Genomic DNA, 16,187 nt, shown 5'->3' on the forward strand with positions numbered 1-16,187 from the left:
CAGTCACCCCACGTTAAAAAAATCCACGCACAGGCATCTTCCACCCTCTCAACTGGAGTTCAGGACTGGAACATCGGGTCCTTCATCGAAACATCTGTGAACTCTTGTGGAAGCAAGTCATCCTCGCCTATGATGATGAGTAGTTAGAGGGGAGCCTGGGGGGGGGGGGGTGGTCTCGATCTGCTCACTGATGCTCTCCCGACTTTCATCTCCAGGTTACACCAAACAGGCACAGTTGGCGCGGCCGAGATCTGATTGGCTGGTTCCTCGAACCAGGCAGAGGGGTAAGTGACCCATTGGCACATGTTCTCTGTTCCATGGCCGCAGACTCCCACTGTTGCCTCACGCGAAAGGCCGTTACTTAGTGAACCGAGACAGGCCATTCCACTATCAGTCACGCCCAATCCTGTCTCATCTGACTTCACAACAGTGACTACACGACATGAGCACAAAAATAATCCAGGCCGACACTCCCAGTGCAGTGCTGAGGGAGTGCTGCACTGTCGGAGGTGCCGCCTTTCAGATGAGACGTAAAAGATCCCACGGCATGATTTCGAAGAAAGGCAGGGGAGTTATCCCCGGTGCCCCGGCCAATATTTATCCCTCAATCAACGCAACAACAAAAAAAAAAAAATTATCCGGTCATTGTCACATTGCTGTTTGTGGGAGCTTGCTGTGCGTAAATTGGCTGCCGCGTTTCCCACGTTACAACAGTGTGCGGGGGTGGGTGGGGGCGAGTGGGGGTAGGTGGGGGATGCGGGGTTTGGTGGGGGGGGGTGCAGGGGGGTGGGGGGGGAAGGGTGCTGGGGTTGGTGGCTGAGTGCGGGGGTGGGTGGGTTGGGGTGTGGGGTTGGTGGTGGTGGGGGAGGTGGGGTGTGCGGGGGTTGTGGTGCGGGGTGCTTGGGAATAGGGGTGTGTGCGCAAGTGGGTTGAGGTGTGGGGGTGGGGGGGGGAAGGTGTGGGGTTCAGTGGGTGGGGCTGCAGGGATGGTGCGGCTGAGGTTGTTGTTGGGTTACTGAGGGGGCCCTCTGCAATGCTTCCTAATTGTTAACCTGGCTCCGTTGATAATGGAGCTTATAATGTGCCGTGTTTTGTATCTGCAGCCGGTAACGGGGAGCTGGAGACAGACCCGGGGTATGCCTGGACTGAAGTGGAGATGTACGACAGCCCAGGTCAGAGATTTACACAGACACGGGATGAAGCAGTGAATTTACTGCCTGATGGAAACCGACTCCCGCCCCTCCTACACACGATCAGAGGAAGAGCAAGAGGGGCTGGAATTCCCATTGGTTCCAGCAGTTTTCTGCCTGAGATACAGCACAGAACCACTGAATTCCTCCCCGAAGTTCAGCCCGAGATCATAGACTGTCATAGCGCAGGAGGAGGCTGTTCAGCCCATTGTGCCTGTTCCGGCTCTCTGAAAGAGCTCTCCAATTAGTCCCACTCCCCCACCCCGCTCTTTCCCCACAGCCCTGTAAATTGTTCCTTTTCCAGTGTTTATCCAATTCCCTTGTGAAAGTTACTATTGAATCTGCTCCCACCGCCCTTTCAGGCAGCGCGTTCCCGATCACAACAACTCGCTGCATAAAATAATTTCTCCTCATTTCTGCCTCTGGTCCTTTTGCCTTAAATCTGTGCCTGGTTACCGACCCTCCTGTCAGTGCAAACACTTTCTCCATATTTATTTAATCAAAACCATTCATGACTTTGAACACATCTATTAAATCTCCTCAATCATCTCTGCACCAAGGAGAACAATCCCAGCTTCTCCGGTATACCCACATAACTGAAGACCCTCATGCCTGGTCCCATTATAATAAATGAACACATGTGGAAGAAAGGTGGTTTTTTTATAGCGGGGGTCGGGGAGGTGGGGTTCGGGGGTATTGGGTTCGGGGGTGTGGGGTTTGGGGTGTGTGGGGTTCGGGGTATGTGGGGTTCAGTGGTGGGGTGCAGTGTGTGTGTGGGGTTCGGGGTATGTGGGGTTCAGTGGTGGGGTTCGGGTGTGTGGGGTTCAGTGGTGGGGTGCGGGGTTTGGGGGTGGGGTTCGGGGGGGTTGGGGTGTGTGAGGTTCGGGAGTGGGGTTCGGGTGTGTGGGGTTCGATGGGTGTGGGGTTCGGGGGGTGTGGGGTTCAGGGAGTGTGTGGGATTTGGGGTGTGTGGGATTCGGGGTGTGTGGGGTTCGGTTCTGTGGGGTTCGGGCGTGTTTGGGGTGTGCGAGGTTCGGGGGTGTGGGGTGGCGGATGTGGGATCAGGGTGTGTTGGATCGAAGTGTGGGGTGTGTGGGGTTTGGGGTGTGTGGGGTTCGGGGTGTGTGGGGTTCATTTTCTGTGGGGTTTGGGGGTGGGGTTCGGGGGGTGTGGGTTTCTGGGTTCAGGGTGTGTGGGGTTTGGGGTTGGGGTTTGGAGAGTGTGGGGTTTGTGGGGTGTGGGGTTTGGGGGAGTTAAGGTTCTGGGTTCAGGGTTTGTGGGGTTTGGGGTTGGGGTTTTGGGAGTGTGGGGTTTGGGGGGTGAGGGGTTCGGGGGGTTCTGGGTGTGTGGGGTTTGGGGTTGGGGTTTGGAGAGTCTGGGGTTTGGGGGATGAGGGGTTGGGGGGTTCTGGGTTCAGGGTGTGTGGGGTTTGGGGTTAGGGTTTGGAGAGTGTGGGGTTTGGGGGGGTGAGGGGTTGGGGGGTTTGGGGTTGGGGTTTGGAGAGTGTGGGGTTTGGGGGGTGAGGTTCTGGGTTCAGGGTGTGTGGGGTTCGGGGGGTTGGGGTTCTGGGTTCAGGGTGTGTCGGGTTTGGGGTTGGGGTTTGGACAGTGTGGGGTTTGGGGGGGTGTGGGGTTCGGGGGGGGGTGAGGTTCTGGGTTCAGGGTGTGTGGGGTTCGGGGGGTTGGGGTTCTGGGTTCCGGGTGTGTCGGGTTTGGGGTTGGGGTTTGGACAGTGTGGGGTTTGGGGGGGTGTGGGGTTCGGGGGGTGAGGTTCTGGGTTCAGGGTTTGTGGGGTTCGGGGTGTGGGGTGTTTGGGGTTCGTGGGGTTTGGGGTTCGGGGTGTGGAGTGTGGGGAGTGAGGGGTGTTTGGCGTTCGGAGGGGTGGGATGTGTGGGGTTTGGGGGTCGGGGTGTGTGTGGTTCGGGGGTCGTGGTGTGGGCTGAGATTGGGGGTGCAGGCGGAGGGCTTGTCGCCGTGGGTTAGCCGCTGACCTTTCACCTCTGGGGCCGGCGTGCTAGTCTGGCCTGGTTTGGCATCACCGATTCGCGTCAGACCCAGGGTCCTTGGCAGAGACGGGCACCGAATGGGCCACGTCATTTACCCTCGTGCCGCAATATTCCACGGGTTGTAGATCTGGGCGGTGTGTTGGCTGCCAATCGTAGACACATTTACCGTGAGTTTGTGCTCTCTAGGTTACAGCGCCAAGCCTGCGTTATCGGATTACGAGAAGTGGGCCCTCGGCCTTGGTGAAAGCGGTAAATATGTTGCTATTTTTTTTTCTGGACATGCTTATTAGGGGGAGAGGGGTGATGACGGCAGATTTGAAGGAGAGAGGGACAGTAACTGAGGAGAGAGAACCGTTAACAATGTCGGCTAACATGGGAGTCAGAAAAGGAAAGTTGGGTGATCAGCAGTTTGGTGGGAATAGGGTCAAGGGAGCAGGAAGTGTGTCTCATGGACAGGATGAGCTCGGAAAGGTCTTGAGGGGAGATCGGAGAGAAGCTGGAGAAAGATGTGTGGCCTGGTGGGCTCGGGGAAGGAAGGGAAGGGGCAGAGGCGGCCGAACGGATGGTCTCAATCTTAGAGACAAAGAAATCCATGAGCTCCTCACACTTATTGTCGGAGGTGAGGGTGGAGACTGGGGAGAGGGGTTTAAAAAGACAGTTAGCAGTGGAGAATAGAAGTGGGGGTTTATCTTTGCAATCCAGAATGACTCTGGAAGAGTGAGCGATTTTGGCAGACGAGAGCAGGACCCGAGAATACTTTATGTGGCCCAGCCAGATCTGGCGGTGAATGGTAAACCAGTTGTCCGCCATATCTGTCCAAGTCTGCACCCCTTGGACGTAAGGGAGTGAGGGCTGTACCGGGGGAACGGCCAGGGTGAGAGAGAGTAATGGTTTTAACAGGGACTAGGGCATCAAAGGTGGTGGTGAGGGTGTGATTGATCAGATCGGTAGCTGCAGAAATGTAACGATGAATGGTAGGCCAAAGGCTGGACAGTTGGGAGTTGATAAGTACGGTTGTAAGAGAGTCGGGAGAGAGTTTTTTCCAGGGGTGGACACAGATGGAGGTAGGGTTGGGAGGGGGGTGGTGGGGGGGGGGGGGTGAGGGGTGTGGAAGGGGGGGGTGAGGGGTGTGGAAGGGGGATGTGGGTGGAGAGCGATACGAGGAAGTGGTCAAAGATGGCCTTATCTGCGATCGACACGATGGGAGTAGTGAGGCCACGAGAGATGGCAAGGTCAAGGGGCTGGCTGTGAATGTGGGTTGAGGAGTTTACAGGGAGGACGGGAGGCTAGTGAACTCAGAGAAGAGAGATGGAGGTTGAAATCACCGAGGATGAGAAGTCGTTCGGTGCAGAGACTGAGGGAGGAAAGTAGTACTTTATGGTATTTGGGTTGACTGTAGAGCACGAGAATTTTAAATGAGAAGTAAGAGGGGTGGAATAGGGCGAAATGTTCAAAGGGGGGGGAAATTCCGGAGGAGTCGGAGGACAGACCAAGGTATGATTTGGTGATGAGAGCCACACTGCCACCACGGTGGTCTGGGCGGGGCAAGTGGTGGAAGCCAGGCAAAATTCCCTGGATTCTGGGGCATTCCCAGCGACTGGAAAACCGCAAATGTAACGCCCCTATTTAAAAAAGGAGGCAGACAGAAAGCAGGAAACTATAGACCAGTTAGCCTAACATCTGTCATTGGGAAAATGCTGGAGTCCATCATTAAGGAAGTAATAACAGGACATTTAGAAAATCATAATGCAGTCAAGCAGAGTCAGCACGGTTTTATGAAAGGGAAATTCATGTTTGACAAATTTGCTGGAGTTCTTTGAGGATGTAACGAGCAGGGTGGATAAGGGGGAACCAGTGGATGTGGTGTATTTGGATTTCCAGAAGGCATTCGATAAGGTGCCACATAAAAGGTTACTGCAGAAGAGCTCACGGGATTGGGGGTAATATATTAGCATGGATAGAAGATTGGCTAACTAACAGAAAACAGAGAGTCGGGATAAATGGGTCATTTTCCGGTTGGCAAACGGTAACTAGTGGGGTGCCGCAGGGATCGGTGCTGGGGCCTCAACTATTTACAATCTACATTAATGACTTTGATGAAGGGACTGAGTGTAATGTAACCAAGTTTGTTGATGATACAAAGATGGGTGGGAAAGCAAATTGTGAGGAAAACGCAAAGAATCTACAAAGGGATAGAGACAGGTTAAGTGAGTGGGCAAAAATTTGGCAGATGGAGTATAATGTGGGAAAGTGTGAGGTTATCCACTTTGGTAAGAAAAATAAAAAAGCAAATTATTATTTAAATGGGGAGAGATTACAAAATGCTGCGGAACAGAGGGGTCTGGGGGTCCTTGTGCATGAAACACAAAATGTTAGTATGCAGGTACAGCAAGTAATAAGGAAGGCCTTTATTGCAAGGGGGATGGAGTATAAAAGCAGAGAAGTCCTGCTACAACTGTACAGGGTATTGGTGAGACCACACCTGGAGTACTGTGTACAGTGTTTTGGTCTCCTTATTTCAGGAAGGATATACTTGCATTGGAGGCAGTTCAGAGAAGGATCACTAGGTTGATTCCTGAGATGAAGGAGTTGTCTTATGAAGAAAGGTTGGGCCTATACTCACTGGAGTTTAGAAGACTGAGAGGTGATCTTATTGAAACGTATAAATTTCTGAGGGGGCTTGACGGGGTAGATGCTGAGAGGATGTTTCCCCTCGTGGGGAAATCTAGAACTAGGGGGCAGAGTTTCAGAATAAGGGGTCGCCCATTTAAAACGGAAATGAGGAAGAATTTCTTCTCTCAGAGGGTCATGAATCTTTGGAATTCTCTACCCTAGAGAGATGTGAAGGCTGGGTCATTGAATACAGTTAATGTGGAGAGAGACAGATTTTTGAATGATAAGGGAGTCAAGGGTTATGGGGAGCGGGCAGGGAAGTGGAGCTGAGCCCAAGATCGGATCAGCCATGATCTTATTGAATGGCGGAGCAGGTGCGGGGGGGCCAAATGGCCGACTCCTGCTCCTATTTCTTATGTACTTATGTCCATTTAGGGAGGGAATTCCAGAGCTTAGAGCCGAGGCAGCTGAAGGCACGGCCACCAATGGCGGAGCGATTAAAGGCCAGAGGCCAGAATTGGAGGAATGCCGAGATCTTGGAGGTTGTAGGGCTGGAGATTACAGAGATCGGGAGGGGCGAGGCCATGGAGGGATTTGAACAAAACCGAACAATAAGGAGCATCAGGCAGATGTGGAACGGGCGTGTGGTTTCAAAATGTCGTGCTGCATCATACAACCAGTCAGAAGGACCCAACATTCCACACCCCTGTTTACTGCAGCGAACTGTTGTGTGAATGATTGAAGGGTTTTGCTCCACCCCTGTCCGGACCACGTATTGATGAGGAAGCTATTGGGAATGGGCGGGAGGCTGCCTCACTGTGGGAACCGGGGTCTCACGCTGGTCAAGGGGCCCTGATTTCAAATCTTCAGGTACAAATGAGCGGAGCGCGTACTGCTGCAAAACGAGGCAGGTAGCTTGTCGGTTTTATGTGTTGGTGGGGCTCAGGAGGAGGCGCGCTTGCCCTGGCCCATCCCAAAGAGCTTCAGCCCGTTGCCACTCTGTTCGAGGCCCCACCCTCACCATGGCCCCAGGATGTTCTCATCCTGCCCACCAGCCCCCATCACCATCACCACCACCAGAATGGCCTCTTCCTTCCACCCCGCCCAACACCCCACCACTGGGATGGCCTCTTCCTGCACCACCCCCCACCCACCGGGATGGCCTCTTCCTTCCCCCACCATGGGAATGGCCTCTCCCTTTCCCCCCACCACCGGGATGGCCTCTTCCTCCCCCCTCCCACCCCACCGGGATGGCCTCTTCCTGTTCCCGCCACCCCCCCCCCTCCCCCCACCACCACCAGGATGACCTCTCCCTTCCCCTCATCATGGGAATGGTCTCGAACCTCCCCCCCCCACCACTGGGATTGTCTCTTCCTCCACCACCAACACTTGGATGGTCTCTTCCTCTACCCCCATCACCGGGATGGTCTCTCCCTCCCCCCCACCACTGGGATGGTATCTCTCTTCCCTCACCACCGGGATGGCCTCTTCCTCACCCAACCCCCCCCCCCCCCCTCCTCCCACCCACCCACCCACCCATTAGCGGCAATGCTCAGGCGGGCGTTGGAAGCGCTACTTCAAAATTTGCCCCTTCCCCCCCCAATTTCCCAAATTCTTTTTTTCATGGAGTTCATTTCCCTTTTAATACAAACAAGACCAAGTTGCCCTGTTCTGACGGGGTTGGGAGTCCAGATAATGGACAGCTCAGACCTGTTCTTCTCCTGAGATCTTCCAAACAGCATAGCAACTCCATGGCAACAAGTGGCATTTGCTCTTTCTTCGGCTAGACTCTGTTACTCCGCGAGCGAGATTGTTAGTCTGCACTCCAACTGGTTGTTTAATGAGGGGGCCACTGTGTGCAGCCCATGTAGCCAGCCTTGCACATCAAGGGCACTGATTGCCTTATTGGGCAGTAAAGGTCATGAACCCAGGGTCACGGCCCGGTAACTTCAATGTGACTGGTTTCTCTTGGGACAATGTACTGCCCCAGGCACTAAGTGGGAGACCCAATACCATGAACCCCCCATGCACCCAGCAATGTCCTTCTGAGTCAGAGGAAAGCCATGGCTCAGTGGGCAGCACTCTCGGCTCTGAGTCAGAAGGTTCAACCCCACTCCAGAGACCTGAGCACAGAATCCAGGCCAACTGAGGGAGCGCAAACAGAAACCCACAAACAGCAATCACTATTGACCAGATCATCTGTTTTAGTGATGTTAGTTAAGGGATAAATATTGGCCAGGACACCGGGGATAACTCCCCATGCATTTCTTCAAAATAGTGGGATGGGATGTTTTACATCTATCCGAGGGGGTAGACGGGGCCTCGGTTTAACGTCTCATCCGAAAGACGGCACCTCCAACAGTGCCGCGCTCCCTCAGCACTGCACTGGAGTGTCGGCCTGGATTTGGTGTACCAGTCTCTGGAGTGGGACTTGAACCCACAACCTTCTGACTCAGAGGGTGACACGACAAAGGGATTGAATGCAAAAGCAAGGAGGTGACATTGAAGTCATTGATTAAGGTCACCATTGGAGTGCTTCAATGGTTGAACCATGGTGGCCTTCTGCGATCAGTCAAGACTGTTGGCATGTTGGTCACTGTTCCGGCCTAATTATTAATATGGCACCAAACTCACCGGCGACAATTCACCGGGGATCTGTACACCCAGGGAGCATTGGCTCAGAGAACTGGCGTTCGTCTTGTAGCCTGACCTCTGGCTCACATGCCCTGCGGGTGGGAGCTGAGCATCACGGTATCGTCCCTTCCATGAAAATGTGAGGATTGCAAATGAGGCTAGAAGTTATCGAAGCAGTTAGTAGTCAGTCATTTAACTGTAAATTAAGGCAATTTTTTCAGAAAATAACATTCTGGGATACAGTATATGATGAATTTAATGAGACAGAGAGAAGATGTTTCCACTTGTGGGTGAGTCCAAAACTAGGGTCCATAAATATGAATATGGTCACTAATAAATCCAATTGGAAATTCAGGAGAAACTTCTTTACCCAGACTGTGGTGAGAATATGGAACTCGCTGTCACAGGGAGTGGTTGAGGCGAATAGTGTCGAGGCATTTAAGGGGAAGCTGGATAAACACATGAGGGGAAAGGAATAGAAGGATATGCTGATCGGGTGAGATGTAGAAAGGTGAGAGGAGGCATTGATTAAGGTCACCATTGGAGTGTGGAGCATTAAACAGTGGCATTGCCCAATTGGGCCGAATGGCCTGTTTCTGTGCTGTCAATACTATGTAATTCTATGTAATTTGAGGCATGTCATGTTGTAAATGCAGCATGCTCGGGAGGAACAGGTGAATTTGGACCTCTGGTTCTTAAAGCTCTCCACCGCTGGGGCTTTTCCTCACCTCGTGTCTGGGTTTGTTGTAGATTCAATGATAGAGATTGGTTTAAAGTAATTGGTAGAAGGTTTAGAGTGATTTGAGGGGAAATTTCTTTACTTAGAGGGTGGTGGGGGTCTGGAACTCACTGCCTGAAAGGGTGGTAGAGGCAGAAACCCTCACCACATTTAAAAAGTATTTGGATGTGCACTTGAAGTGCCGTAACCTACAGGGCTACGGACCCAGAGCTGGAAAGAGGGATTAGGCTGGATAGCCTCTTTGTTGGTTGGCACGGACACGATGGGCCAAAATGGTCTCCTTCCATGCTGTAAACTTCTATGATTGCTGTGATTAGTCAACAACTCCATTATCGATGTATAGAAGGCAGAAGAGGAACTAGTGGAGCTCGGCCATTCTTCGTGTAACTGTTCCTATGTTGCATTTAATTTGGCAGGTCACAGAGTCCAGGATCGGGATTTATGGAAGCTTGGCTCTTTAGACCGTGGTAAGTGGCACTATGTTTCAGTCATTGATTTGTGCATTGGCCCAATTTCGCATCAGGAAGCCTCGGTCGTTGAGTGTGCGTGTGGGGAGATAGCAGACGCACTCCCCATGGGACCTCGTGATGCGCAGCGAATGATAAGGCTGTGTTGGAAACTGGGATTGGGAAACTTTACCCGACAACGTTCAGTATGGGCATATGCAGTTATTGAAAATTACGTCAATAAATAAACGTCTCCAATATTTTATCGAAGGTCAAAGAGTTGGGATACCAGGGAGCAGACCATTGGGATCCGGCCCAGAATCGTTCAAGGCACAAAGTACGTAAAACTATTCCAATGTTACATTTAACAGATCGCAAGGTAATTGAGTGATGCCTCTCTCCAGCTTTTACATTTCTAAAGAAGTAGCAATATGAGAGTTCCTCTGTATGCCAATGAATCAACAATAACAATTTCCATTTATATAGTGTCTTTAAAACGTGGTGAAATGGCCCAGGGCGCTTCACAGGAGTATTCGGAGATAAAAATTTGACACCGAGCCGCATAAGTAGAAATTAGCGCAGGTGACCAAAAGCTTGGTCAAAGAGTTAGGTTTTAAGGACCATCTTGAAGGAGGGTAGAGAGGCGGAGAGGTTTAGGCAGGGAGCTTGGGGCCTCGGCAATAGAAGGCACGGCCACCAATGGTCAAGCGATTATAATCAGGGATGCTCAAGAGGGAAGCATTAGAGGAGCGCAGACATCTTGTGGGGGTGGGGGGTGGGGGGGGTTGGAGAAGCTTACAGAGATAGGGTGGGGCGAAGCCATGGAGGGATTTGAAAATAAGGATGAGAATTTTGAAATCGAGGCGTTTCTTAACCGGGAGCCAATGTAGGTCAGCGAGCTCGGGGGTGATGGGTGAGCGGGACTTGGTGCGAGTTAGGACATGGGCAGACAATTTTGGATCACCTCTAGTTTACGTAGGGTAGAATGTGCCAGCCAGAAGTGTGTTGGAATAGTCAAGTCTACAGGTAACAAAGCATGGATGAGGGCTTCAGCAGCGGATGAGCTGAGACAAGGGCCGAGACAGGCGATGTTACGGAGGTGGAAATAGATGGTCTTGGTTAGGCTGCAGATATGTGGTCGAAAGCTCATTTCAGGGTCAACTATGACACCAAGGTTGCGAACAGTCTGGTTCAGCCTCAGACAGGAGTTGGGGAGAGGGATGGAGTCAGTGGCTAGGGAACGGAGATTGTGGTGGGGACCGAAAACAATCAGAGAAATTCTAGAGCTGGAAGAGGTCTTTCAGCCCATCGGGTCTGTGTGGCTCCTTAGCTCTTCATCGACTAGGAGGCATTATTCCATCTATTGATTGACTGTTGGTGTTATCCTATCGATTGATTAGCAGTAGGCGTTATCCTATTGATTGATTGACAGTGGGTGTTATTCTCATGATCATCATAGGCAGTCCCTCGAATCGAGGATGACTTGCTTCCACGTCAAAAAGTTCACAGGTGTTTCAATGATGGACCTAAAATTCTAGGTCCCGAACTAAATCTTGAAGGGTGGAAGATGCCTGTATGTGGATTTTTTTTAATGTGGGGTGGCCGTTGCACGCCAGCCATCACACGGGTTTGACAGAGCTCGGTCTTGGTCCAGTAGCAAGTAATAACCAAGACGACTGGAGACCAGCTCTGCTGCACGGACCTAGTGCGCACACATATCGCAATGTGGGCTAGGCCCGCGCTGCACCTGGGCCCTCGCCTCTTCTGGGCCCCAAACTCTAGCCTGTCCTGGGCCCCGATCACGCCGCTCCTGCAGTACCTGCCCACGCTCCAATCACCGATTTGGACCTTGATGATGTCACTCTTCACAGCCATTGCTCTCCTGCTCCAGCACGTGCTGCTCCTTCCGCTTCCCAGCCTGCTCCGATGGTGATTCTATTGATTGATTAATTGAAACAGTGTTATTCTATTGATTGATTGTTTGGCAGTGGGTGTTATTCCATTGATTGATTGATTGGCAGTGAGTGTTAATCTAATTGGTTGATTGGCAGTGGGTCTTATTCTATTGATTGTTTGGCAGTGGGTGTTATTCCATTGATTGATTGATAGTGGGTGTTATTCGATTAATTGATTGATCGATTGACAGTGGGTGTTATTCTATTAATTGATCGATTGATTGGCAGTGAGTGTTCTTCTATTAATTGACTGACATTGGATGTTATTCCATTGATTGATTGATTGACAGTGGGTGTTATTCTATTAATTGATCGATTAACAGTGGGTGTTATTCTATTAATTGATTGACAGTAGGTGTTATTCTATTAATTGATTGACAGTGGGTGTTATTCTATTAATCGATTGGCAGTGGGTGTTAATCTATTAATTGATTGATTGACAGTGAGTGTTATTCTATTAATTGATCGATTTTCCATTAATTGATTGACAGTGGGTGTTATTCTATTAATTGATTGACAGTGGGTGTTATTCTATTAATCGATTGGTAGTGGGTGTTATTCTATTAATTGATTGATTGACAGTGGGTGTTCTTCTATCAATTGATCGATTGACAATGGGTGTTATTCTATTGATCGATTGACAGTGGGTGTTATTCTATTAATTGATCGATTGACAGTGGGTGTTATTCTATTGATCGACTGACAGTGGGTGTTATTCTATTAATTGATCGATTGACAGTGGGTGTTATTCTATTAATTGATCGATTGACAGTGGGTGTTATTCTATTGATTGATTGACAGTGGGTGTTATTCTATTGATCGATTGACAGTGGGTGTTATTCTATTGATCGATTGACAGTGGGTGTTGTTCTATTAATTGATCGATTGACAGTGGGTGTTCTTCTATTAATTGATCGATTGACAATGGGTGTTATTCTATTGATCGATTGACAGTGGGTGTTATTCTATTAATTGATCGATTGACAGTGGGTGTTATTCTATTGATCGACAGACAGTGGGTGTTATTCTATTAATTGATCGATTGACAGTGGGTGTTATTCTATTAATTGATCGATTGACAGTGGGTGTTATTCTATTGATCGACTGACAGTGGGTGTTATTCTATTGATCGACTGACAGTGGGTGTTATTCTATTAATCGACTGACAGTGGGTGTTATTCTATTAATTGATCGATTGACAGTGGGTGTTATTCTATTAATTGATCGATTGACAGTGGGTGTTATTCTATTAATTGATCGATTGACAGTGGGTGTTATTCTATTGATCGATTGACAGTGGGTGTTATTCTATTAATTGATCGATTGATAGTGGGTGTTATTCTATTAATTGATCGATTGACAGTGGGTGTTATTCTATTAATTGATCGATTGACAGTGGGTGTTATTCTATTGATTGATTGACAGTGGGTGTTATTCTATTAATTGATCGATTGACAGTGGGTGTTATTCTTTTGATCGACTGACAGTGGGTGTTATTCTATTAATTGATCGATTGACAGTGGGTGTTATTCTATTAATTGATCGATTGACAGTGGGTGTTATTCTATTGATCGATTGACTGTGGGTGTTATTCTATTGATCGATTGACAGTGGGTGTTATTCTATTAATTGATCGATTGACAGTGGGTGTTATTCTATTGATCGAATGACAGTGGGTGTTATTCTATTAATTGATCGATTGACAGTGGGTGTTATTCTATTAATTGATCGACTGACAGTGGGTGTTATTCTATTGATCGACTGACAGTGGGTATTATTCTATTAATTGATCGATTGACAGTGGGTGTTATTCTATTAATTGATCGATTGACAGTGGGTGTTATTCTATTGATCGATTGACAGTGGGTATTATTCTATTGATCGATTGACAGTGGGTGTTGTTCTATTAATTGATCGATTGACAGTGGGTGTTCTTCTATTAATTGATCGACTGACAGTGGGTGTTATTCTATTGATCGACTGACAGTGGGTGTTATTCTATTGATCGACTGACAGTGGCTGTTATTCTATTGATCGACTGACAGTGGGTGTTATTCTATTGATCGATTGACAGTGGGTGTTATTCTATTAATTGATTGACAGTGGTTGTTATTCTATTAATTGATCGACTGACAATGGGTGTTATTCTATTGATCGACTGACAGTGGGTGTTATTCTATTGATCGATTGACAGTGGGTGTTATTCTATTGATCGACTGACAGTGGGTGTTATTCTATTAATTGATTGACAGTGGGTGTTATTCTATTAATTGATCGATTGACAGTGGGTGTTATTCTATTAATTGATCGATTGACAGTAGGTGTTATTCTATTGATCGATTGACAGTGGGTGTTATTCTATTAATTGATCGATTGACAGTGGGTGTTATTCTATTAATTGATCGATTGACAGTGGGTGTTATTCTATTAATTGATCGATTGACAGTGGGTGTTATTCTATTAATTGATCGATTGACAGTGGGTGTTATTCTATTGATCGATTGACAGTGGGTGTTATTCTATTGATCGATTGACAGTGGGTGTTATTCTATTAATTGATCGATTGACAGTGGGTGTTATTCTATTGATCGATTGACAGTGGGTGTTATTCTATTGATCGACTGACAGTGGTTGTTATTCCATTAATTGATCGATTGACAGTGGGTGTTATTCTATTAATTGATCGACTGACAGTGGGTGTTATTCTATTGATCGACTGACAGTGGGTGTTATTCTATTGATCGACTGACAGTGGCTGTTATTCTATTGATCGACTGACAGTGGGTGTTATTCTATTGATCGATTGACAGTGGGTGTTATTCTATTAATTGATTGACAGTGGTTGTTATTCTATTAATTGATCGACTGACAATGGGTGTTATTCTATTGATCGACTGACAGTGGGTGTTATTCTATTGATCGATTGACAGTGGGTGTTATTCTATTGATCGACTGACAGTGGGTGTTATTCTATTAATTGATTGACAGTGGGTGTTATTCTATTAATTGATCGATTGACAGTGGGTGTTATTCTATTAATTGATCAATTGACAGTGAGTGTTAGTCTATTGATCGATTGACAGTGGGTGTTCTATTAATTGATCAATTGACAGTGGGTGTTATTCTATTAATTGATCGATTGACAGTGGGTGTTATTCTATTAATTGATCGATTGACAGTAGGTGTTATTCTATTGATCGATTGACAGTGGGTGTTATTCTATTAATTGATCGATTGACAGTGGGTGTTATTCTATTAATTGATCGATTGACAGTGGGTGTTATTCTATTAATTGATCGATTGACAGTGGGTGTTATTCTATTAATTGATCGATTGACAGTGGGTGTTATTCTATTGATCGATTGACAGTGGGTGTTATTCTATTGATCGATTGACAGTGGGTGTTATTCTATTAATTGATCGATTGACAGTGGGTGTTATTCTATTGATCGACTGACAGTGGGTGTTATTCTATTAATTGATCGATTGACAGTGGGTGTTATTCTATTAATTGATCGATTGACAGTGGGTGTTATTCTATTGATCGACTGACAGTGTGTGTTATTCTATTAATTGATCGATTGACTGTGGGTGTTATTCTATTAATTGATCGATTGACAGTGGGTGTTATTCTATTAATTGATCGATTGACAGTGGGTGTTACTCTATTGATCGATTGACAGTGGGTGTTTTTCTATTAATTGATTGACATTGGGTGTTATTCTATTAATTAATCGATTGGCAGTGGGTGTTATTCTTTTAATTGATTGACAGTGGGTACTATTCTATTAATTGGTCGATTGACAGTGGGTGTTATTCTATTAATTGATCGATTGACAGTGGGTGTTATTCTTTTAATTGATCGATTGACAGTGGGTGTTATTCTATTGATCGACTGACAGTGGGTGTTATTCTATTAATTGATCGATTGACAGTGGACGTTATTCTATTAATTGATCGATTGACAGTGGGTGTTATTCTATTAATTGATCGACTGACAGTGGGTGTTATTCTATTAATTGATCGATTGACAGTGGGTGTTATTCTATTAATTGATCAACTGACAGTGGGTGTTATTCTATTAATTGATCGATTGACAGTGGGTGTTATTCTATTAATTGATCGATTGACAGTGGGTGTTATTCTATTAATTGATCGACTGACTGTGGGTGTTATTCTATTAATTGATCGACTGACAGTGGGCGTTATCCTATTAATTAATCGATTGGCAGTGGGCGTTATTCTATTAATTGATCGATTGACAGTGGGTGTTATTCTATTAATTGATCGATTGACAGTGGGCGTTATTCTATTAATTGATCGATTGACAGTGGGTGTTATTCTATTAATTGATCGATTGACAGTGGGTGTTAGTCTATTAATTGATTGATTGACAGTGGCTGTTAGTCTATCAGTTGTTTGACAGTAGGTGGTTACTCTGCTGATTCTCCATAGTTTTACGCTAGAAATTCAGGCGGCCTCATGCGTGGGACAGAACCTCCAGGGTGTGGTAGCGGCGTGACTTAAACCGTTAGGTGTGGGGTCATTAGCGTAATAGTGGGGAGACACCGCACCGTGTCCTGGCCGAGAGCGGAAGCGTGAGCG

General features: G+C 47.6%; 1 protein-coding gene across 2 annotated transcripts in view; it reads left to right on the forward strand.

Moving 5' to 3' along the window:
- The window catches only part of vit (vitrin), a 75,751-nt gene that overhangs the window by 34,135 nt on the left and 25,429 nt on the right, over positions 1-16,187 (forward strand). For both annotated transcript variants that reach the window (XM_070884842.1, XM_070884843.1), the window contains 5 exons: positions 216-284; positions 1,104-1,172; positions 3,382-3,444; positions 9,598-9,648; positions 9,899-9,964. In XM_070884842.1, the coding sequence (XP_070740943.1) occupies positions 216-284; positions 1,104-1,172; positions 3,382-3,444; positions 9,598-9,648; positions 9,899-9,964 (318 nt within the window). The remainder of the gene's footprint in view (positions 1-215; positions 285-1,103; positions 1,173-3,381; positions 3,445-9,597; positions 9,649-9,898; positions 9,965-16,187) is intronic.

The sequence above is a fragment of the Pristiophorus japonicus genome, chromosome 7, assembly GCF_044704955.1.
Source record: "Pristiophorus japonicus isolate sPriJap1 chromosome 7, sPriJap1.hap1, whole genome shotgun sequence".
NCBI lineage: Eukaryota > Metazoa > Chordata > Chondrichthyes > Pristiophoridae > Pristiophorus > Pristiophorus japonicus.